The sequence below is a fragment of the Ornithodoros turicata genome, chromosome 6, assembly GCF_037126465.1.
Source record: "Ornithodoros turicata isolate Travis chromosome 6, ASM3712646v1, whole genome shotgun sequence".
Taxonomy (NCBI): domain Eukaryota; kingdom Metazoa; phylum Arthropoda; class Arachnida; order Ixodida; family Argasidae; genus Ornithodoros; species Ornithodoros turicata.
Window position 1 is genome coordinate 17,606,073 of NC_088206.1, and position 18,786 is coordinate 17,624,858.

Sequence of the window (18,786 nt, forward strand, 5' to 3'; positions counted from 1 at the left end):
CTCTTTTTTCTAGCTCTTTTTTTTCACCCACAAACGCGTTTTGGAGTAGCCAGTTCTGACTGGGTCGGGACTAACCTCTCCATATTTTTCTTTCTTTTTCCAATTCAATCCAATCCAACCTTTTCACAAGTTCTCCCCATTATTTTTTTTCTCGCCAACATCAACATCATCATCTTTTCACAACGGTTTTGACGTCTTCAACATGCCGGACAGTTCACTCGGAATGTCGCCACCACCATTCCCCATTCGGTTACCAGAAGAACAGGAAGAAACAAATTACTCGGCAGGTTGCTCGCGTACAACCGGACCCGCTACAAGGGTAGAAATTAGTTTCTACAAGTCATTGTTATCTGAAAAACGGACAGGGAAGACGAACCTGATGCGAATGCCATAAAATATGTACAGTAATAACAACAAGAATAATAATTATAAAATATATTTACAAAAAGGAAAAAGAAAAAACAAATTTGAAGGAAATAGGATGAGGAGAGTATCTTACCCCCTTGATGCTTGAGGATGAAGTCGAGGATGTTGACTCTGTCATGGGCCGCGGCATGGTGCACAGCTGCTCGACCCCGGCTGTCTTGGAACAGCAGTCTCTTCTCATCCGCTGTGTACAGACGCTCAAACTCTCTCAAGTTGCCTTTCTCTGCAGCCTGAAACGCAATCATTCCGATGAGTTATTATTTTACGAGGGCATTACAAATGTCGTTGTCCATGCGAAATGTTCGATCTTACTCCGTAAGATTATTAAATCTTCCAAAGTATCAGTTCAAAATCAGTTTCAAGGTCACGGGATAGTGGTTCACACAACATGACAACTGTTCGTCTAGTATTATATAATGCGTCTCCAATGTGAATGGTCCAACCGGGCTCAGCGGCACCGCGGAAGTGGAGTGAAGGAGCGGACTTGGTTCATTTACGTTTTCAAAGGGCTATAACGCGGCGTGCGGCACGCTGTCACGTGATAGTTTTGTTTTTAATTTCGCGGGCTTTTTTAAAGCTAGAAATAAGAACCATTAAGAGGCACTTGATTTCTAACAACTGAATTCGGGATTCCTGAGGGCGCTCTAGAACTTGAATTGAACAAATCGATAGTAGGACGGTAAAATTTATACATAAACATGTCATGATCAACATCAACGATGAATTAATTAAGAGCAATTAATAAAGACTCTTATTAAAATAAAGTTGTTGTTTTGTTTACTCTTATTTGCGCAATACAACAGCCAGCAACATGGACCGGGTTTCGTTCACGTGCGATGTACCAGCTGACAACATCTGTTTGAATCTAATAAATGGTAGGTGAAGTTTTACAAAACGCCACCCGAAGTATAACAGTCTATACCTTCTTTTCCGTCCAGTCACCCTCATTTCTTACTCGCATGTACATGTACAGTGGCAACGGGTGTGTGTGTGTGTGTGGGGGGGATATGTTTATTAAGAAAAAAGAAAGGAAAGGTTAGCCAGGCAAAGAGCCGGCTTGCTGTTCCAATAGATTTGCTACGTGTGAAACCTGTACCATTCTACTATTATCGTCTCTGAATGGGCGTATGCGCGCATGGATAGACTAGAAGACGTGGTCCTTATGCGGTCTCAACATGGAACGGCTATTTTCAAATTACGTTCACGAATGTACGGGCGAATACAACGGTTCTCAAAAAGCAAAGTAAGTGAATATAGCCGGATGGGGGTAATTACAATTCGCTCAGGCTGCGTAATATATCATTTTCGAATAGTCGCATTAAATTCGAGGAAAGGTCATCGTATTATGCGGAGTGATACACATTGACTGCGAATTTTTAACTGCGTTTGACGCATTAACACATTGACTGCGTTTACGTAAAATAAAAGGCTACCAATGTGCTAGAAGATGCTCAACTAAACTGCTCAAATAAAGCGCTCTGCAACACACAGTGTCTCGTCAAGGCTACTACCAATGAAATATAGTTCCCGAGTTCAACACACGCGTTCTAGTATAGCGCTGGACACGGGTTTATATAGGGACCTCGCAATCGTTTTGCCTCGTTACACCTTGTTTAAAAAATTTCTCCACTGTGGGTAATAGAGTCTGGGTCCCCAAACTCTCTCAGTGTGTTACATACGTGACAGCAACGAAACGGTTCGTTACTCAACGCACAAACCGGACGTCGACCGACTATAAAACGACACAAAGTGAGCTTGTTCACTACATAGAGACACCACCCGCTGCAAGTGTGCCGTGATAACAAGACCACGGCCCTCTACCGTCCTTTTGTAGCCAACCTGTCCTCCCTTATTCAAACAAAAGGAAGAAAGAAACGCAAGAAGAAAGCACGAAACAATTGTTGATAATGCGCGCCGAAATAGGGCTGTCAGAAACATTGACGAAAAATAGCTTCAATTCGAAAGCAAAGAAAGCGGACGAAACTTTTAGGAAAGACTGACAGCACATTGAATAGACGAAAGTGTATGTGGAGCAGCCGTAAAGATTCCAGGGGAATGCCAGTCAATCACAATATGTAGCCCCGGGTGGGATATCACTTACCTCGCATATATTGAGCAGTTAATATTTATGTCATACCCCCTGTACACCGTAACCGCCAGGATTATTGGCGAAGTTGTCCCATGCCGCGGCCCAGCAGGGCTCGGAAACTCACGCATTAAAGCATATTGTTATCAGTGGTTTTGTATTCGTCTTTCACATGATACCCCCCCCCCCCCCCCACACACACACACACAGACACCCACCCACACCCTGCCCCATTGTGCCTTGGGGTAGTGGGCCGCACCTTACGCGGCGAATTTCCCCATTCATTATCTTTAACTTATTTGTTGTTGTTGTTCACATGACAATGACGGAGATATACATGATAGTCCTGTCGATCAGAGTCCCAGGACGCCGCCACCTGATAGCGTTACCTGCAACCAGTGATGGCCACTAACTACATCTACAGTAGTCTAACTATAACTACTAACTACTTCGCGATGGAGTAGTTTAACTAGTAGTTAAACTACTTTTCAGGGGAGTAGTTAAAACTATTTCTTTAACTACTGCAATGTAGTTTAACTATATCTATAACTACTTAACATTGTCCATCAACACCAATCCCTTGTAGTGTTCTTGGACACCTAAATATGAATCACACGGAATGATAAACATTGGCTCTAGCCACTGCTACGACAGTCAAATACAAAGCTTGCGGCGGGATTCTTTCTGTGCCTACGCGATAAAGTAAGTTGCAGAATTACTTCACAGCAAATGAGGCTTCACTGGACAAGCATTAAAAGTGAAGATTTACTACACATGCACGACACAATTGCTCTGCACCTCCGTTCTCATCAAACAAGTAGCTCAAGGTAAAAGTCGGAAGCACAATCGCGCCATAAAGCTTGCGGCAAAATCGGAAGTAGTTTGCGCCTTCAGTAACCTAACTACTGTAGTTAACTACTTAAAATAGTAGTTTAACTAGTAGTTGCCACTACATTTCTGCAAGTAGTTGACAACTACTTTTTAACTACAATCTGGTAGTTTAACTAGTAGCTTAACTACATGTAGTTAACTACTGGCCATCACTGCCTGCAACTACAAAAAAAAAAGTAAACTTGTATTCTTCCTAGCCATTCCTAGCCATTTTTTCATTGTATTCTTTGTTGTTGTATGGGAATGTTTCATTACGGAATTCCGGTTTCATTCATGGGAATGTTTCATTCCCATCTCCAGTATATCGCATGACAGTAATGTTGCTTGTGGCTCCAAGCACGCTAGCGGTAAGCACAAGCAGGCATTCAACGCGCTGGAGGCGAGCACATCCTGGCTCTGCAAGAGAGCCTCTTTATAGGTAAGCGTTGTGCGCATCCGCGGTCGCGCCGTCGCTCGCCCGCTGAGCGGAGCACCACGCACACTCGTTCAACTAAAACTGTCCATTACCATCTTACGGCGAGAAGAGGACAATACTGCTTCCCTACTTTGTTTATTGCCAGCTTAGGGCATAACAGCAAAGGGGCGAGGGGGATATGCTTATCGGTATGCAAAAAAAAAAAAAAAGTATCAAGCAGCTATATAATGTCACAGTGGTATGATAGCTGCTTGACAATCCACTCAAGCGCTGTCATGTAGGGCTGTTCGACATAACAGACGCTTTCGTCCTTTATGGAGGTATGAACAACTAACGCGCAGGAGGTAGAATGGGGGATACTCCGGGCGCATGCGTACAAAGTGTGTTAAGAAATTGAGAACGAGGTCATAGCCGACACTGGCAGGAACGAGAACATTTTGCTGCACACACCGCAACCCTCGGTGGACACACCTGGTATCTCCTTTCCCCTTTCTCTAACACCGCACGTAAAGCAGGGACGCTGGAAACGCTGGTAATTGCGAGCCCAAGAATATATTTTACGTTAAAGGCGAAATAATAACAGAAGAGAGTTTTCGTATAGCGTATGCCTTGGGAGCTTCCGCAAATTCGAGAGCCCTGCTCGTCTCGGAATTAAAATGGTGGAAGTGACGTGTCTCAGTTTAATTCGCTCACGCATACAAACAAGGCTCAAATGAGGAATTGCTTCGAATATTAACTCGACATCAACGGAATGAATGTGTTTCCTGCTGCTTTTGGTGTGGGACACCAAGTAGGTCGATGGAAAGCCATCGTCAGCGTCATGGCGTTGGCTTCGGTCAATATCGAGCCGACATTGCCAACTTCAGTGGGATGTTGGTTGCAAGTTGGCATTTTCGGCGTCATGTCGTTGGCTTCTGTGATGATCAAGCCGACATTATCAACCTCTGTGGGATGCCGGTCGCAAGTTTACATTTTCAGCGTCATCTCGCTGGTGTCGGTCAACATCAAGCCGACATTTGTCAACTTCAAAGTGATATCGGTCGCAAGTTGGCATTGTCGGCTACATGTCACTTGTTTCGGTAAACAAGCCAACACTGCGAACTTGAACGTGATAGCGGTCGCAAGTTTACAGTGTTTTTAGATGTCGCGTTTTTCTGCCATCATCGAGCCGGCATTGCCAACTTCTGTCGTATATCGGTCACAAGTTGGCAGTGTCGGAAATATGTTGGGCCGACATACCCAACTTGCTGCCGACATCGGCTCGATGTCGTGTGCTGCCTGACAGCTAACAATCGACCTAAAAAAACCCTGAAGAAATGAAAGTAGACGGATGGTGGCAATTACAACTTGCTCATTTTTCGAATTTTCGGATAGTCCCATTAAATTCGAGCAAAGATCATCGTATTATACGGACACACACACACACACACACACATACATTGGATGATGATGAGGTGGGCGATTCACAACCGCTGAGGCGGTATTATACGGAGTGATACACATTGACTACGAATCCCAGTTTATGCAAAATAAAATGCTAACAATGTGCTAGAAAATGCTAAAATAAAGCGCTCTGCAACACATAGTGTCTCGTCAAAGCTACTACCAATAAAATACACTTCCCGAGTTCGACGCACGCATTCTAGCATAGCGCAAGACACCGGCTTATATAGGGACCTCGCAAATTTTTTCGCCTTGCTACACTTTTTTTTTAAATTCCCCACTAGCGGTATAGGAGTCTGGGTCCCAAAACTTTCTCAATGTGTTCAATGTGTTTCTGCTCAATGAGCGGAAGTCATCCCCATATCATCGTCATCATGTATTTCTCTCTCTCTCTCTCAATGTATTCTTGTGATTAGGGATTCCAAGACGCAGAGCGGCACTCTTGTGTCCCTCGCTTGCAACGCCGTTACGGCTAACAATCGAGCCTTGCAAAAGAAAAATGATTCAATAAGTCCAAAATTAATCCGCTTTTGTAAGCATAGTGCTTTGCTAGTTGTAGAAATAAACGGTGTCATGAAACAAAACTGTTTCTGCTGTTGTTGTTGTCAAGTGTTTTGGGTTGTTTGCAGACAACGCGCTTACGCGGACTGTCAGTGGCCGCGAGAGCGGCGCAAGCCAGCTTTGGGACCCCCCCCCCCGCTATTTTCCAGAGACAGCGTGCGCACCCAAACCCAAGCCGTGGCTTGCATTCTGGGCATGCGCAGTGGTAGAGACGCTATTTCTTTCGTGCCCCTGAGCGCCCGGGTCCGCTGTTCTAAAACTCCCAGATCGCGAAACGAAAGAAGTGGAGTGTGTTCCTGAGCGTATCTTTTCAACCATCTGCGCACTCGTCACTGCCGAAGCGGTTCCTACTCGCAAACAAGGCGCAACAGGGAGAAAAGAATGCGGAGGAACACGACAGAAAGCAATATTCCATTGTAATTCGCAAGCACCGAAATGAAAAATTTGTCGACATCGTCAAAAGAAGTGCGTGCACACAAAGGTTATTGCGTTGCGAAGAATGCGTCGCGCAATTTGTCAAGTGCAACAGGAAACGCGAGACAGGAATAGCGTCTGTATACCACCATCAGAAAAGGGGAAATTACTTTTGTTTTGTAATACATTGCCTTTATTACAGTTTTGTAAAGTAATGCATTATTATATTACTCATTGCTTTTTCATGTTTAGTGATGCATTACTTTCTTCAAGTAATGACATTGCTTTGGCATGACATTTCCCATAGGTCTCTACACACATTCCTATGTGCTGTTTGAAGCACGTAAATAAAACGGCCGTGATCAAACTTTTACGTCCTTACTCACTACCATGAATGATTCGGTGGAGAGACGAGAGCCGCATGAATAATCTAAATGAGCTACCACAGATAAGATTAACTGCAGCGCAGATAGAGTTGGTGTTCAAAAACTCCACTTGCGATCTATCCTGAATCCTTCTTCTTGGTGACCCGGTCGATGACAAAGGTGTCTGAGAAGAAACAGCTTGGGGATTTTCGTTGTTTGTACCAGGCACACCTCGTAACCACTGGCTTTAGACCATGCCTGAATTTTTTCAAGCAAAGTAATGAATAATGTCATTACACATTAAATTGCTCATTCCCGAAATGAAATGCATTCCGGTAACGCATTGCTTTCTATCTCTCACTGCGATGCGTCGGCACAGTGTGTGCTGAAAAGGAAGAAGTGGAGAAAAAAAAGGCAAGATAGTCTCGACTTCGACAATAACAACGACAACACCAACAACAATTTTATTGTCATGATGATGAGTCGGAAGTTTCATCGCCACAGGCGAAACTCTATTCCATTGGTCGACTTCGAGCTTAATGCATTCCTCGTCATCTGTCGCGACTGGTTTGTCCTTTTATCTCGTAGCACGGCATGCTACCTGAGGATACATGAATGAATAAAAAAAAAGCGAATAAAAACGCTACGGCCTTTTCATTATCCCCGTCAAATCTGCGTGAGAAGAATGCATTCTGCCTTTCTACCTGTTCTGCTTCGGCTTTCTTCATATTGGATACTAATGCATTACTCTCTTCCCGAGGTGTAAACACGACAAGTCAGACGAAACGCATCTCAGGATTCTAAAAACAAAACTTCACCACATAACACGCTCATAACCAGTCGCCATTCAGGATGATATGGTTCTCTTCTCTGAAATCAGAAGCGATAATTATCATCCGGAGCAATGGTTCGCACAGAGTGTGTTCCGTGGCTGGAGTGCGCGGTAGTCTCCTGTAAAGCGTGCTTTCGCTGCACTGTCCCATTGTACGCAGGAGAAGCACCCAAGCTAAATCAAGATACGTCCTTTGCTTCGTTCAGAAACAGATAAGAAGTGTTTCTGCGACAAAGCTTCTGTCCGTGGTCACGTAATTAGTCTGTTTCTGTTCCTCTCTCCATTTCTCCCTTTAGGAACAGGTGGTGCGATATGATCCCGGGACGTCGCTTGCTACAGCCTCTCTCCGGCACTCGTAGCAAGCTGTTGTAGTGCAGTAACATGATACAGAAGCGGGTGCAGAATGCATTTCGCGTTAATATAGAAAGTAGCGACATGTGTCGGGCCAGCGGAAATAGTAACATAATTCTGGTTATGATGTGTAACGAAGCGACAAAATTGTAGACATTGAAGCAATTGTCTCATGTTTTTGTTCTTCGTGTTATAGAGATAAAATGGGTGATGTCACAGGATTCATCGTCACAACTAAAAGAAAACAGGAAGGTTGGTGTTGCTTGCTTGCTTTATAGAGTGGTCAGTCATAAGTGTAACTTGTGCTGCGGTAAGGAAGTTTCTCTGTGCGTACCTCGTATTTTACCAATTTATTTTTTTCTTTCGTTATTCGTTTACGCAAATGCAATATATATGTCTAGGTTCTGTAACTATGTTTTATAATGGCAGGAAAAGATATCAGATCGATCGAAGCTATCTTGCAGTGGCTTGCATAACAATCCCATCGTTATTCAATTCGATCCAATTTCTATATTTATGGCGCCCACGAACAACCGTAGCCTGGATGATGGTGCACCGTACTAAAAGAACAAAACTGTCGCTATAAAAGATTATCAGCACCAACCTAGAAAGAATGCAAGCAGAACTATGGCTTTGTTACAGTCCTAACTGCGGATAAGAAACATCTCAAAATGTCGATAACATGTTGTCGATGAACATCATTTGCATTCTCTTGATGATTCAATGACGCTCCTGAGTGTTATTGCCAGAAGCATTGTCAATGAAAGTACAGAACACCATCACCTAATTTATATATTGTGACTTCCCTGGAAAATGTGTCAGTTTTGGCTAGTGTTCAACATGGTTTCCGGAGGGGATACTCCACTGTGACGCAACTGGTTCATACATTTCATGAATTCTCCTCAGCAATAGACAATGACGGCCAAGTCGACGTTGTGTTCTTGGACTTTACAAAAAGCATTCGATAGAGTGCCTCATCGCAAACTGCTGTTTAAAGTGAGATATATATTGGATAACGATTGCCTAGTCAGGTGGCTTAATTCTTACCTCACTAACCGCAAACAGTTTGTAAGTATTGACCATGAGGTATCCTCGCATTTGCTAGTTCTTTCTGGAGTGCCACAGGGTTCTGTGCTGGGGCCACTACTCTTTCTAATCTTCATCAATGATACATGCGTAGAATATCCAGGTGAACAGTGTCGTTTCTTTCTTTTTTTGTTTTGTTTTTTGCCGATGATTGTGTTTTATTCACAAGAGTGTCTGAGAGTGCTGGTCAGAACTGCCTGCAAGCTGCTCTCGATTCTATTTCTAAATGGTGCGACTCGTGGCAGATGAATTTAAACGTAGGAAAATGTGTACAAATGACTGTGTGTACGAAACTATCACCAATTTTGTCTTCCTATGTTATAGATAGCGTTCCACTCACAAATGTTTCGAAACATAGATATCTGGGCGCTATCCTCTCGTCAAACCTTAGTTAGACAGCGCATATTGATCATATTGTTGCCAAAGCGTCACGCAAGCTCTGGTTCCTGGAAAGAAATATGTGTCACTGTACTCTGCGACTAAACTGACAGCATACAAAACTTTAATACGAATATGCCGACATTTTGTGGGACCCATTTACGCAAGTCCTAATTGATTGTCTGGAATCTGTCCAGAAAAAAGCCTTGCGTTTTGTATATAATTCGTACGGGAGAGATGTCTCGGTCACATCGTTGTATGAAGCATCAGACCTGTTACCTTTAGCCTGCCGCAGACAAGTAAGGCGTCTTCATTTTTTTTTCATAGTATTGTACATGGTAAAAGCGGTCTTAAATTCGATGACTATCTTAAATTCAACGAGAGTCGTACCACCAGGCAGAAACACGCTAACCTCATCAGTGAGTTTCGTTGCAGAAAGCAGTTGTTCAATTGTTCTTTTTTTCCTCGCACTACTCGCGAATGGAACAAGCTACCACCACACCTGATGTGCATTCCTGGCTCCGCAGCTTTTTCTAAGGCAGTTATTGACCAACTGAGCATGTTGAATTAGGCGATCACTTGTTTTCTTGTGCTATTTCCGTTATGTTAGGCTTTGTCTGAGCCAAATTTAGGCTGTGTCGCTGTGTTGCTCGTTGTGTTCTCTCTGCCTTGGCCCTCAACGGATGACCGGCAGCATTATCCAAATAAGAGAAATAAAAACATAGATGAAATACATATGTCAGGTGGCATATGGCAGGTACATTCTGATATTTAAATGTCATTGCACCAAAAACACTGAAAAGGATACACGTGGACTTATCCTCTTGTTGCATGCAGAAGTTCTTTTTTCTTTGTTTTTTGTTTTTTTTTTCTAAGGAATCGAGGCCGCAGTCCTTTGTGATTGATGAAGTTTGGTGCTCTCGGTGCTCTCGTGGCAGTCGGGTTGGCCAATGATTTTAATACAATATACTTTTCCTCGGAATTTCACGGTGTTCACTGTGACAGTGACAGATTGCGTAATTTCGAAGTTAGCAACGACATTCCAGAGGTAGAAGACATTTCATTCGTTTCTTCTAGCATTTTTAATCTTGTTACTAAAACGCGACAGTAAGAAGAGCCGTGGTCTTGACACAATAACAATATGACCTTGGTTCGTTATCATGAGTGGGTATTTAAATATCTGGAGGTTATATTAAACGAATCTTATCAATCAAGAATGGTTCCAACCAATTCCTCAGTTCAGTGTTGTTTGTACGCGTAATTCTACAGTAAAAGTGCCCATAAGCACGTCAAGGATCGACGCCGGAAGCAAAGAAAAATTATGTTAATGCGCTAGCATTAGAAGGCTCATGTCAAAGGAAAAACGGCGGTGTCCATCTGCGGACACGAGAAAGAAACGAAAAGGAAGGAGATACTATCACAGGAGCAGCTTGAACGACAACAACGAAGACAGCGGGGAAGCGACACGTGGGTTATGTTATCTTTAGACTCAAATTGTGGCTGCGACTTTAGACTCTCAGAGACTGCGATGTATCCTGATGTGTCCATTAAAATCAAGGGCTTCTTCCACATCACTGCGGAGCCAAACGTCCTGGGAACCGAAAGGCCATCAGGTCACCAGCGTCATCAGCGTTCCACCTCGAGAGATTACGGTGAGTCATGTGTCGTACGCCTTCCCACAGATGTCAACGTCGCTACTGTGTACCTCCAGTCAGGCATTACACACAGGCAAGTGGCAACCGCTGTAAACCACATGATGGACTGCGTTATGCTTACTCAGGGGTTGTTATGGAAGGAGACTCCAACCAAGACGATGTGAAAGACTCCCAGTTCGCCTTTAATATGCGTTCTCTGTGCTCTGTCCGTTCTGCCGTCCCCAAAGGTTCTATCTCCACTGACCGAGAAACGTGCGTGGACCACGTCTACCAAACGACGCCTCTGGGTCGTTACTTAAAGTGGCGCAAGCCTTCATAAAACTTTACGAAGATCCATTCGTGGATCCCTTGGAAATGCGTCAGCATAACTCTTTCGAAACACCTTACGGTTCCCGTACGGTACGCCGTGGCTTAGCGAAGTCACGACATCGACGACACATTTTCCAGTCTCTGATAATAAGCCAGCCTTGTACATGTAACTCGAAAAAGGTAATTGATTGCCGTTACAATTACTCTGGTGCAAAAAGTATTTTATTCGGTTACAAATTGCTCGACTAAAAATTGTAATCAAGTAACGACCAAGAAAGTAACGTGAATTTAAATTCACGTTAAATTTTTCAATTAAAATTTTAAAATGTAAATTTTAAACGGTTGTGGCATATATACTGAATGACTCAAACGAAATGCAGTCAGAAACACAGGCGTTATCTTAGTGGCGAGTTAAGGCGGACTCACTTCTTAAGAAATCCTATGGGGAATTTTTGTTCGCAGGGTTCTCCGTAAACCTCACTAAATTTCTACACGAAGCAGGTACAGCCGTGTTCCCCTCGAGTTTATCTAAGGAATGGCACATTTTTTGAAAGCCTGACGCGATCCACTGCTTTTTGGCGAATTAAAGTGTTTTCTTTAATTTTAAAAGAAAAAAATTTCAATACATGGGAGTCTATGGGAGTTGCAACAAAATCGCTTCTCTCGGCGCGCACGGCCGCGATATCTGGGCCAAAATGATGTCATTCCCCTACAGTAACAATCTACGAATTCATTGCAATCAACAAATTAAAAAAAAAAATACATTACTTCCTTAGAGCGCGGGAGGAAAGCAAAACAAAGAAAACAATTTTCCGACGGTTCCAACAAAGGCTCACCGGAAGCGAACATTAAGTAGAACGCATGAGTCCGCCTTAATACTCACCTCCAATTCCTCAGTTCATCCAATCCAATTCCTCAGTTCAACTCAGTCCAAAGAAAACCTTTCACAACCAATTCCTCAGTTCAGTGTTGTTTGTAGCGTAATCAAATTAAGCTGAGGCACCTCACCCTTCATTCTGACTCAGGGGCGAGCAGGACTCTCGATTTTGCGGAAGCTCACAAGACAAGTAACAAAGTAATGTATAGTATCTGTTTTCTTTTAGGAAGGAAATGTCACTGCTACATACACCTTACTTACTGAGCGTTTTGGATTCTGTGGTCATGGAAGCTTTTGTGTTTATCTCGTTTCGCTTTTCAAAACCGCCGCGTACATTGTCCGCTATGGGGAAATACGCGAAACAAAGGAAAAACAAAAAATGAAAAGGGTTGTGGCTGACGTTGAAAAAAATGGCAGAAAGAAAAATGCTGATTTCTACTGAAAACGTGTACTAAGAAAGAAAACTACTATTTGGGGTGTCAGCAGCACGCACACACTACACACTCTACCAGCTTATATTCATCAATTGAGCACAGGTAAAAGACGTTCACAAATGCACTTTTCGAGATGTTCTGTATTTACAACATGACTTCGTATCGCAAGCGTATTAGTCAGAGAGCCTGTCAATAATTTGTCTTCAGGAAGTCAACAAAAAAAAAAAAAAAAAATGGCAGTAGCAGCATACGTTGCATTTCGGCTTAAGGTAAATGAAATACAACAGAATTTCAGAAGGTACGCAGTGACCATTTTTCAATACCTGTCAATACGTCGTCAACAGCGTTGGCAACAAAGAGCTAGCTATTTTTCAATAGACAATCCAGAGGGTTGGTTGAGGCAGTTCAACTATAGGTTTCAACAGAATCTCAACAGGCATTTCTTTAAGGAATAGTTACACTTCAAAAAGACTTAATGAAACGTTTTCTTAGTAACTTGCCCATGACTGTTGAATAGACAGCGTTATATTAAGTCCAAGTTCCTTAAGCAAATGACAAAAGTCATAATATGTTGCGATGTCAATGTGTCTGTCGCAAACATTCCCCTCATAAAAAGCAGCTGAACCTTTTCACACATTGATTGACGTGTTGTATACCGACACAGTTACATAAAGGCGATAGAAGAGACGAAGCAGGGTAACACGCAATCTAAACTATACGATGCACTTTCCTGAGGCAAAAATGAGGCGATGTTGTAGCTCCCCCCAACGCTTAGGTAAGACCCACGTCCAAATCACCAATACTCCATAGTAATATAGAACAGTGGAGCCGTCAACAGATGTTAGAAAGTCTGGCCAATTACGAAAGAGTTGCTTCACTCTCACTGATTCGCTCCATTCATTTCCTGTGGCTGTTAGAGACGGGCCTAATTCTCTTCTGCGAGCGAATTTAGTCGGGCGAAGCCAGACAGTCCTTACTCCGCTCCACTTGGCGCTGTTGTTTAAAGAAACGAAACATGAGACGCAGTAAACAAAAATAGACAGAGGAGGTAAAAAAAGAGGTAAAGATAGGCCGTGCACGTATGTACGTAAGAATGTCAAGGGGAAAAAAGAAAAAGAAAACTTGATCTTGGATTTCAGTTGTTGAGATGGAAGCATATACGTAGCCAGGAAGATTATCTTTCAAAGCAGTGACTTTGAAATATCTCATTCGCGACAGCTTACTCATGAAATGCACGATGCAGGATCAAGAAGGTGACAAAAAGGAAATGAAAAACAAAAGAGAGAGAAAGAGAGGAATAGAGAATGTATATGCATGCATGTGTGTGTGCGTGTGTGTGTGTGTGTGTGTGTGTGCATGCATGCATGTGTGTATGTGCGCATGCGTGTATGCTAAGGTAATGGCACCGGGAAGGCGGTTCCACTCCAGCAATGTACGGGGCAGAAATGAATCGTGAAAAGGCCTTGTTGAGAATGAGGAAATATCCACTTTCTGCGGTTGATCGGTACGAGCTGAGATATGTGTAGGCGTTTGGATTAATGATTTTTCAAGGTAATTAGCATAACAATAAATTTTGTGAAAAAAAAAAACACACACACAGAGAAGAGTTATTGTTCGGCGAGCGGAAACAAGATCAAGATTGAGGTTATGTTTCATAGCAGAGACCCAGGCGATGCGGTTGTAATTACCGAATATGGATAGGGCTGCCCTGTTTTGTACTGTTTCTATTGAGTTCGAAAATTGTGCTGTGATCAGTGTCCCACACGGAGACTGCATATTCCATCATTGGAAGAATGAGTGCTTTGAAAAACTATCATTGAGGGACCAACTGCGGGCTCCCAGTGCTTTCACTTTCACATCGGGGCAACTACGTTGCGATATGGTTAGGCGTGCTACTTAAGGTACTCATGGTGCGTTCTTGCAAAAAAGTTCTTCACGCCACACCCCACAGCGCGTTATCCTCCCTAGCATTACATCATACATAACTCATTGCAGTTGTGCTCCTACATTTGACCCATATCTGCAGACCATTAAGCGCAATTTAGAATTATTTCCTCTTTTTATTAGAAGTTCGACGATTGCTATTGGGTTACTGCTCACTTAAACAACCGTCTATTTAGTTTTTCTGTACTAAAAATGATACTTAACTCAAAGTGAAATCTTCATTCACGTCACGTTTCGTCATGCAAATGCGTGGACATTTGGAACGGAACACTCGGAATACAATGGGAAAAGGAGCAAGATGACAGGCTCTTCTGCAACCTCATCAAAGACCCAAGTAAAATAACGGTTACAAAAAGAAAAGAATATTTTCGAAATCCAATAAGCTATTCCGCAGTTCGCAGCGATCAAATCAAACTACGTCTTGATTGGATTCGTACTGGTAGAACATAGCTTCAAGAGCCTTTCTTCCTACCCCGGACTTTTCTGTGAGGAACAATAAGGCAATCACACAGAAAACAAAAATTACGCGGATCGTGGCCTGCAAGATTAAGCTTTCGGGCAATCTTGACGTCGTACCGTCAGAGAAACTTGCACAACGGTTACGCAGCGTGCCCTAGCAGTATTGTAATGTAATTATTAAACTTGAGGAATTCGGAAAGTCATTTAATGTTTGCTGCGTTGTTGCAGAAGCACTCTGATAGTGATACGAAGCACTACGTAAGAGCAGGCGTATCTTCTGCTGTGAAATTCCTGGTACCGGGCATGTCTATATAGAGGGTGTTTTTTTTTTATTCGTTACATTTTTTTTATAATAAAAACTAGCAGATCGAAATAGATGCCGTTTTTGCAGTCAGTTACATGGCCAGGGGAACATTCTCTCGAAGACAGTATGTAACTACAAGGTCACTAATATACCTAAAATTCATTATTTAACTCTTTAATTAGGGGATTTCGCGCAAAAGCGAGATAGCAGAACGGGAGATATTCCTGGTTGAAAACCATTCCATGTTTTAAAAAAAAAACCTTAATGCGCACGTGTGTTGAAATATTCATCGCTGAATATCGCTATGCAAATAAACCGAAACAAGAACTACGCGCTTTTCGAGCGCAGAAAGAGCGGCACGCAATCCACGTGAGAGGGCCACGTGCTTTGGAGCGATGGAGCTGATTGGTGTAGGAGCTAATCTGTTGGCCAGATAGGCCGCTCTCCGACCCAGATAAGGCGAAGGTCGCGTCATTTCTGCGCTCGAAAAGTGCGCAGTTCTAGTTTCGGCTCATTTGCATAGCGAAATTCAGCGATTGATATTTCAACACACGTGCGCGTTTAAGAGTTTTTTAAACGTTAAATGGCTTTCAACGACGAATATCTCCCGTTCTCATATCTCGCTTTTGCGCGAAATCCCCTAATCGAAGAGTTCGTTAACAAATTTTAGGTAATTAGTCATCTTGTAGTTACATAGTTCCTCGAGAGAATGTACGCATGGCCATATAACTCAACTGCAAAAACGGCATCTAGTTTGCTCTGTTCTTTTTTTTAAATAAAAATTCCGTAACGAAAAAAAAACAAACATATATAAGACATTTAAAGGCAGAAGAAAGCTACTAGCCGCTTGTTTCAAATCAATAGCCTCCACACTTGTTTTAACTTGTTTTAGCGCCACTTTTTGTGCATGCAAGATGCCCTTTTGCCCGAAGGCACATATGTCAGCAAAATTGAATAGTAGAGTTGAATTATTTCTGTTCACATGTAATTCACTGTAATCTCTAATGTCTCCGCAATCAGCTTCCTTCATGTTGCATTCAAAGTAGAAAGCCATGCACTTATAGCTGACATTTCGCGACGAAGAGGAGTTGGTGGTAGCCGAGGTCGTGGTGAAGACTGGGAGGTGGTAGGTTCGAATCCTACCACCGGCTTTGCTGTCTGAGGTTTCCCCTGCGTTTTCTGAAGACTTTCCAGAAGCTGAAGTCGGCCCAGGACGCGTACTAACACCCTGTCCCCTTTCCTGCTGTCCTCTCTCCATCTGGCCACGTCAGTACTCCGCTCACAGCCACAGTTGCTTCGCGCCGCTAACACAGAATGAAAAAAAAAAGGCGACGGGTGGTCCATGAGACTTCATCGTCAATTGCTTAACAAAAGTGTCTGGAGTCCGTAAAAGAAACGCGCTACGTCCAAAACGGGCCAAGCGACTGGCAAAGGTCCATGAAACTGGCGCTAGCGCACCCAACCTAGCAACTTCATCACTTAGGGCCTGTGTCAGAGACATATCTCCATTTCTTTTCTCGTATATGTAGTTGCATCATCTTTCAACCTTAAGTTTGTCATAAGTCCCAAAACCACTCCATCAACCGCCGCAGAAAACATAACAAGGGAAGGCAAATGTGAGTCGACCGTCCACGACGCGGCGTGATATGACGTGACGTTTATGGAAAAGGCGGTCTGTCTGTCTGCCAGAAGAGGCGCCCAGTTGCCCTTGAACTCCTTGAAGCCCTCAAACTTTCCATTATCTTCTTTATCAATATTTTTGAGAGCGTGTTACTGACGATCTAACGGCTCAATCAATGACAGAGCAGCTCAGCGCAGTCAGAGTCAACATCGCATTAGGCGCCGATCAAGTGGCGCTGCTTTTTGTAGACATTGGGGAGTTCGTGCACAGTTACAGACGCCCAAATGCTCACCACTCACGCGTGACCGCCACTATGTCCCTCCGGTTATAGTGCACGACATGGCGTGTTACGTTTGCTTCAAAAACACCTTTGGGTCCCAGCGAACCACGAACGCTGCGCTAATAATAATAATAGTAAGAATAATTCGGGGCTTTACGTCGCGAGACAACTGTGATCACGAACGCTGCGCTGGAGTGCACACAACGGTTTATTGCTGTGTCATGCATTAAGATACGAAGGCTCAAGATATAACGGGAAATTAGTTGTGTGTTCTGGAGTAGCCTGTCCATACTTTGCGGACTCTCATCTCCATATTTTTGTTTGTTTGTAAGAAAGAAAAAAAGAGAGAGAGAGAGGAGAAATTGGAACTCGTCTCCCGACGTGTTCTGCTACTCCTAACATAAATTCTCACCCCCACCCCCCCAAGAAGAATACTTCTCATGTGCTATACTCGCAAGTTCGTGTTATACTATACCACGTAAAAAAAGGCACTATGAATGCTACAGCCTGGTCCAGCACTCCCACTATAAAACGCGAAAAGTATTCGCAGGTATACGTAAATGAAAGTGAGAAAGACGTTCAACCCAGAAGATCCCCCGAAGGTTATCAGCTGCAAATATTTTAACCTTGTTTTTTTATTATTATTATGTTGCACTATAAGACCAGGCTATCATGATAAAGCACCACCAAAGCGTGTGAGCAGTTTCCATCTAATGTGTAAAAACATGAACGCAAAAATTTTACTACAAGATGTTAAATAAAGTGTAAGCACATTCTACAGTCACCGAAGAGGTCAGGGACAAAACCCTCCACGTGCTGGCTTCCCACAAAATTTAAAACTCGAGTCCACTAAAATGTCGGCTTGGATTAAAAAAAAAAAAGAAACTCGCGCCATGGGGCTCCCTGCACTTCTCCTAATCTTGGTGACCATTACATTCGATATCTATGCACTCTATACGACGCAGTGCGACATACTGCAGTTGCGTCGTTTTGCCCGTTTCCTCAAAAGCACATAAATCCCACTGTGACAGTTTGGAGCATAGTATTTGGTGCTGCGCGCGCGGGTTCTTGAATCGCAATAGCAAGAAGACAGGAAAAACGTTCATCGGTTTATGTTCTTAAAGTGGAAAGAATTCTCCTCGCGGAATTAAAGGTGTGGTTACCTTGACACCAACATAAAAGGAACTATACTCATCCGTTACGTCATTCGTGAGTTATGAGCAAAAGAAAACACAATTTACGTTTTCCCTCTCCCTCTCCTTCCCAAGAAGCCCGACAATACGGAGCGAGCTCTCACTGGTCTCCGCAAGCGATTTGTCCAATCATCGCGGGATATCGCGCTCGAGGTGACCAATCCGAGAGGCTCCTCGAGAAGGACAGAGAAAGGGTTTCTTTTGCTCCCTGTCTTTCCGTTTGTGTGCAGCAATTCGTAACTCCAAGAAACAGTTTTTGACTGTAACTGTACGCATAAGGTAACACTACATAGACACCAACACAGAGGACTGGACAGGACAAGCGCAGGTGACGTGATGGTACAGACATATCGCTGCAATTTAAACAGGGACACAAAACAAAACAGAAGCAGCATCGTGCAGTGATCGTGCCTTGTCTTCCTTTGTGTTGTGTCCCTGTTTATATTGCTGCGATATGTCTAC

The 18,786-nt window shown here is 43.3% G+C and overlaps 1 protein-coding gene across 3 annotated transcripts in view; it reads right to left on the reverse strand.

Moving 5' to 3' along the window:
• LOC135399297 (transient receptor potential cation channel subfamily A member 1-like) overlaps positions 1–18,786 on the reverse strand; it is a 187,879-nt gene that overhangs the window by 60,423 nt on the left and 108,670 nt on the right. For all 3 annotated transcript variants that reach the window (XM_064631143.1, XM_064631144.1, XM_064631145.1), the window contains one exon: positions 500–656. In XM_064631143.1, the coding sequence (XP_064487213.1) occupies positions 500–656 (157 nt within the window). The remainder of the gene's footprint in view (positions 1–499; positions 657–18,786) is intronic.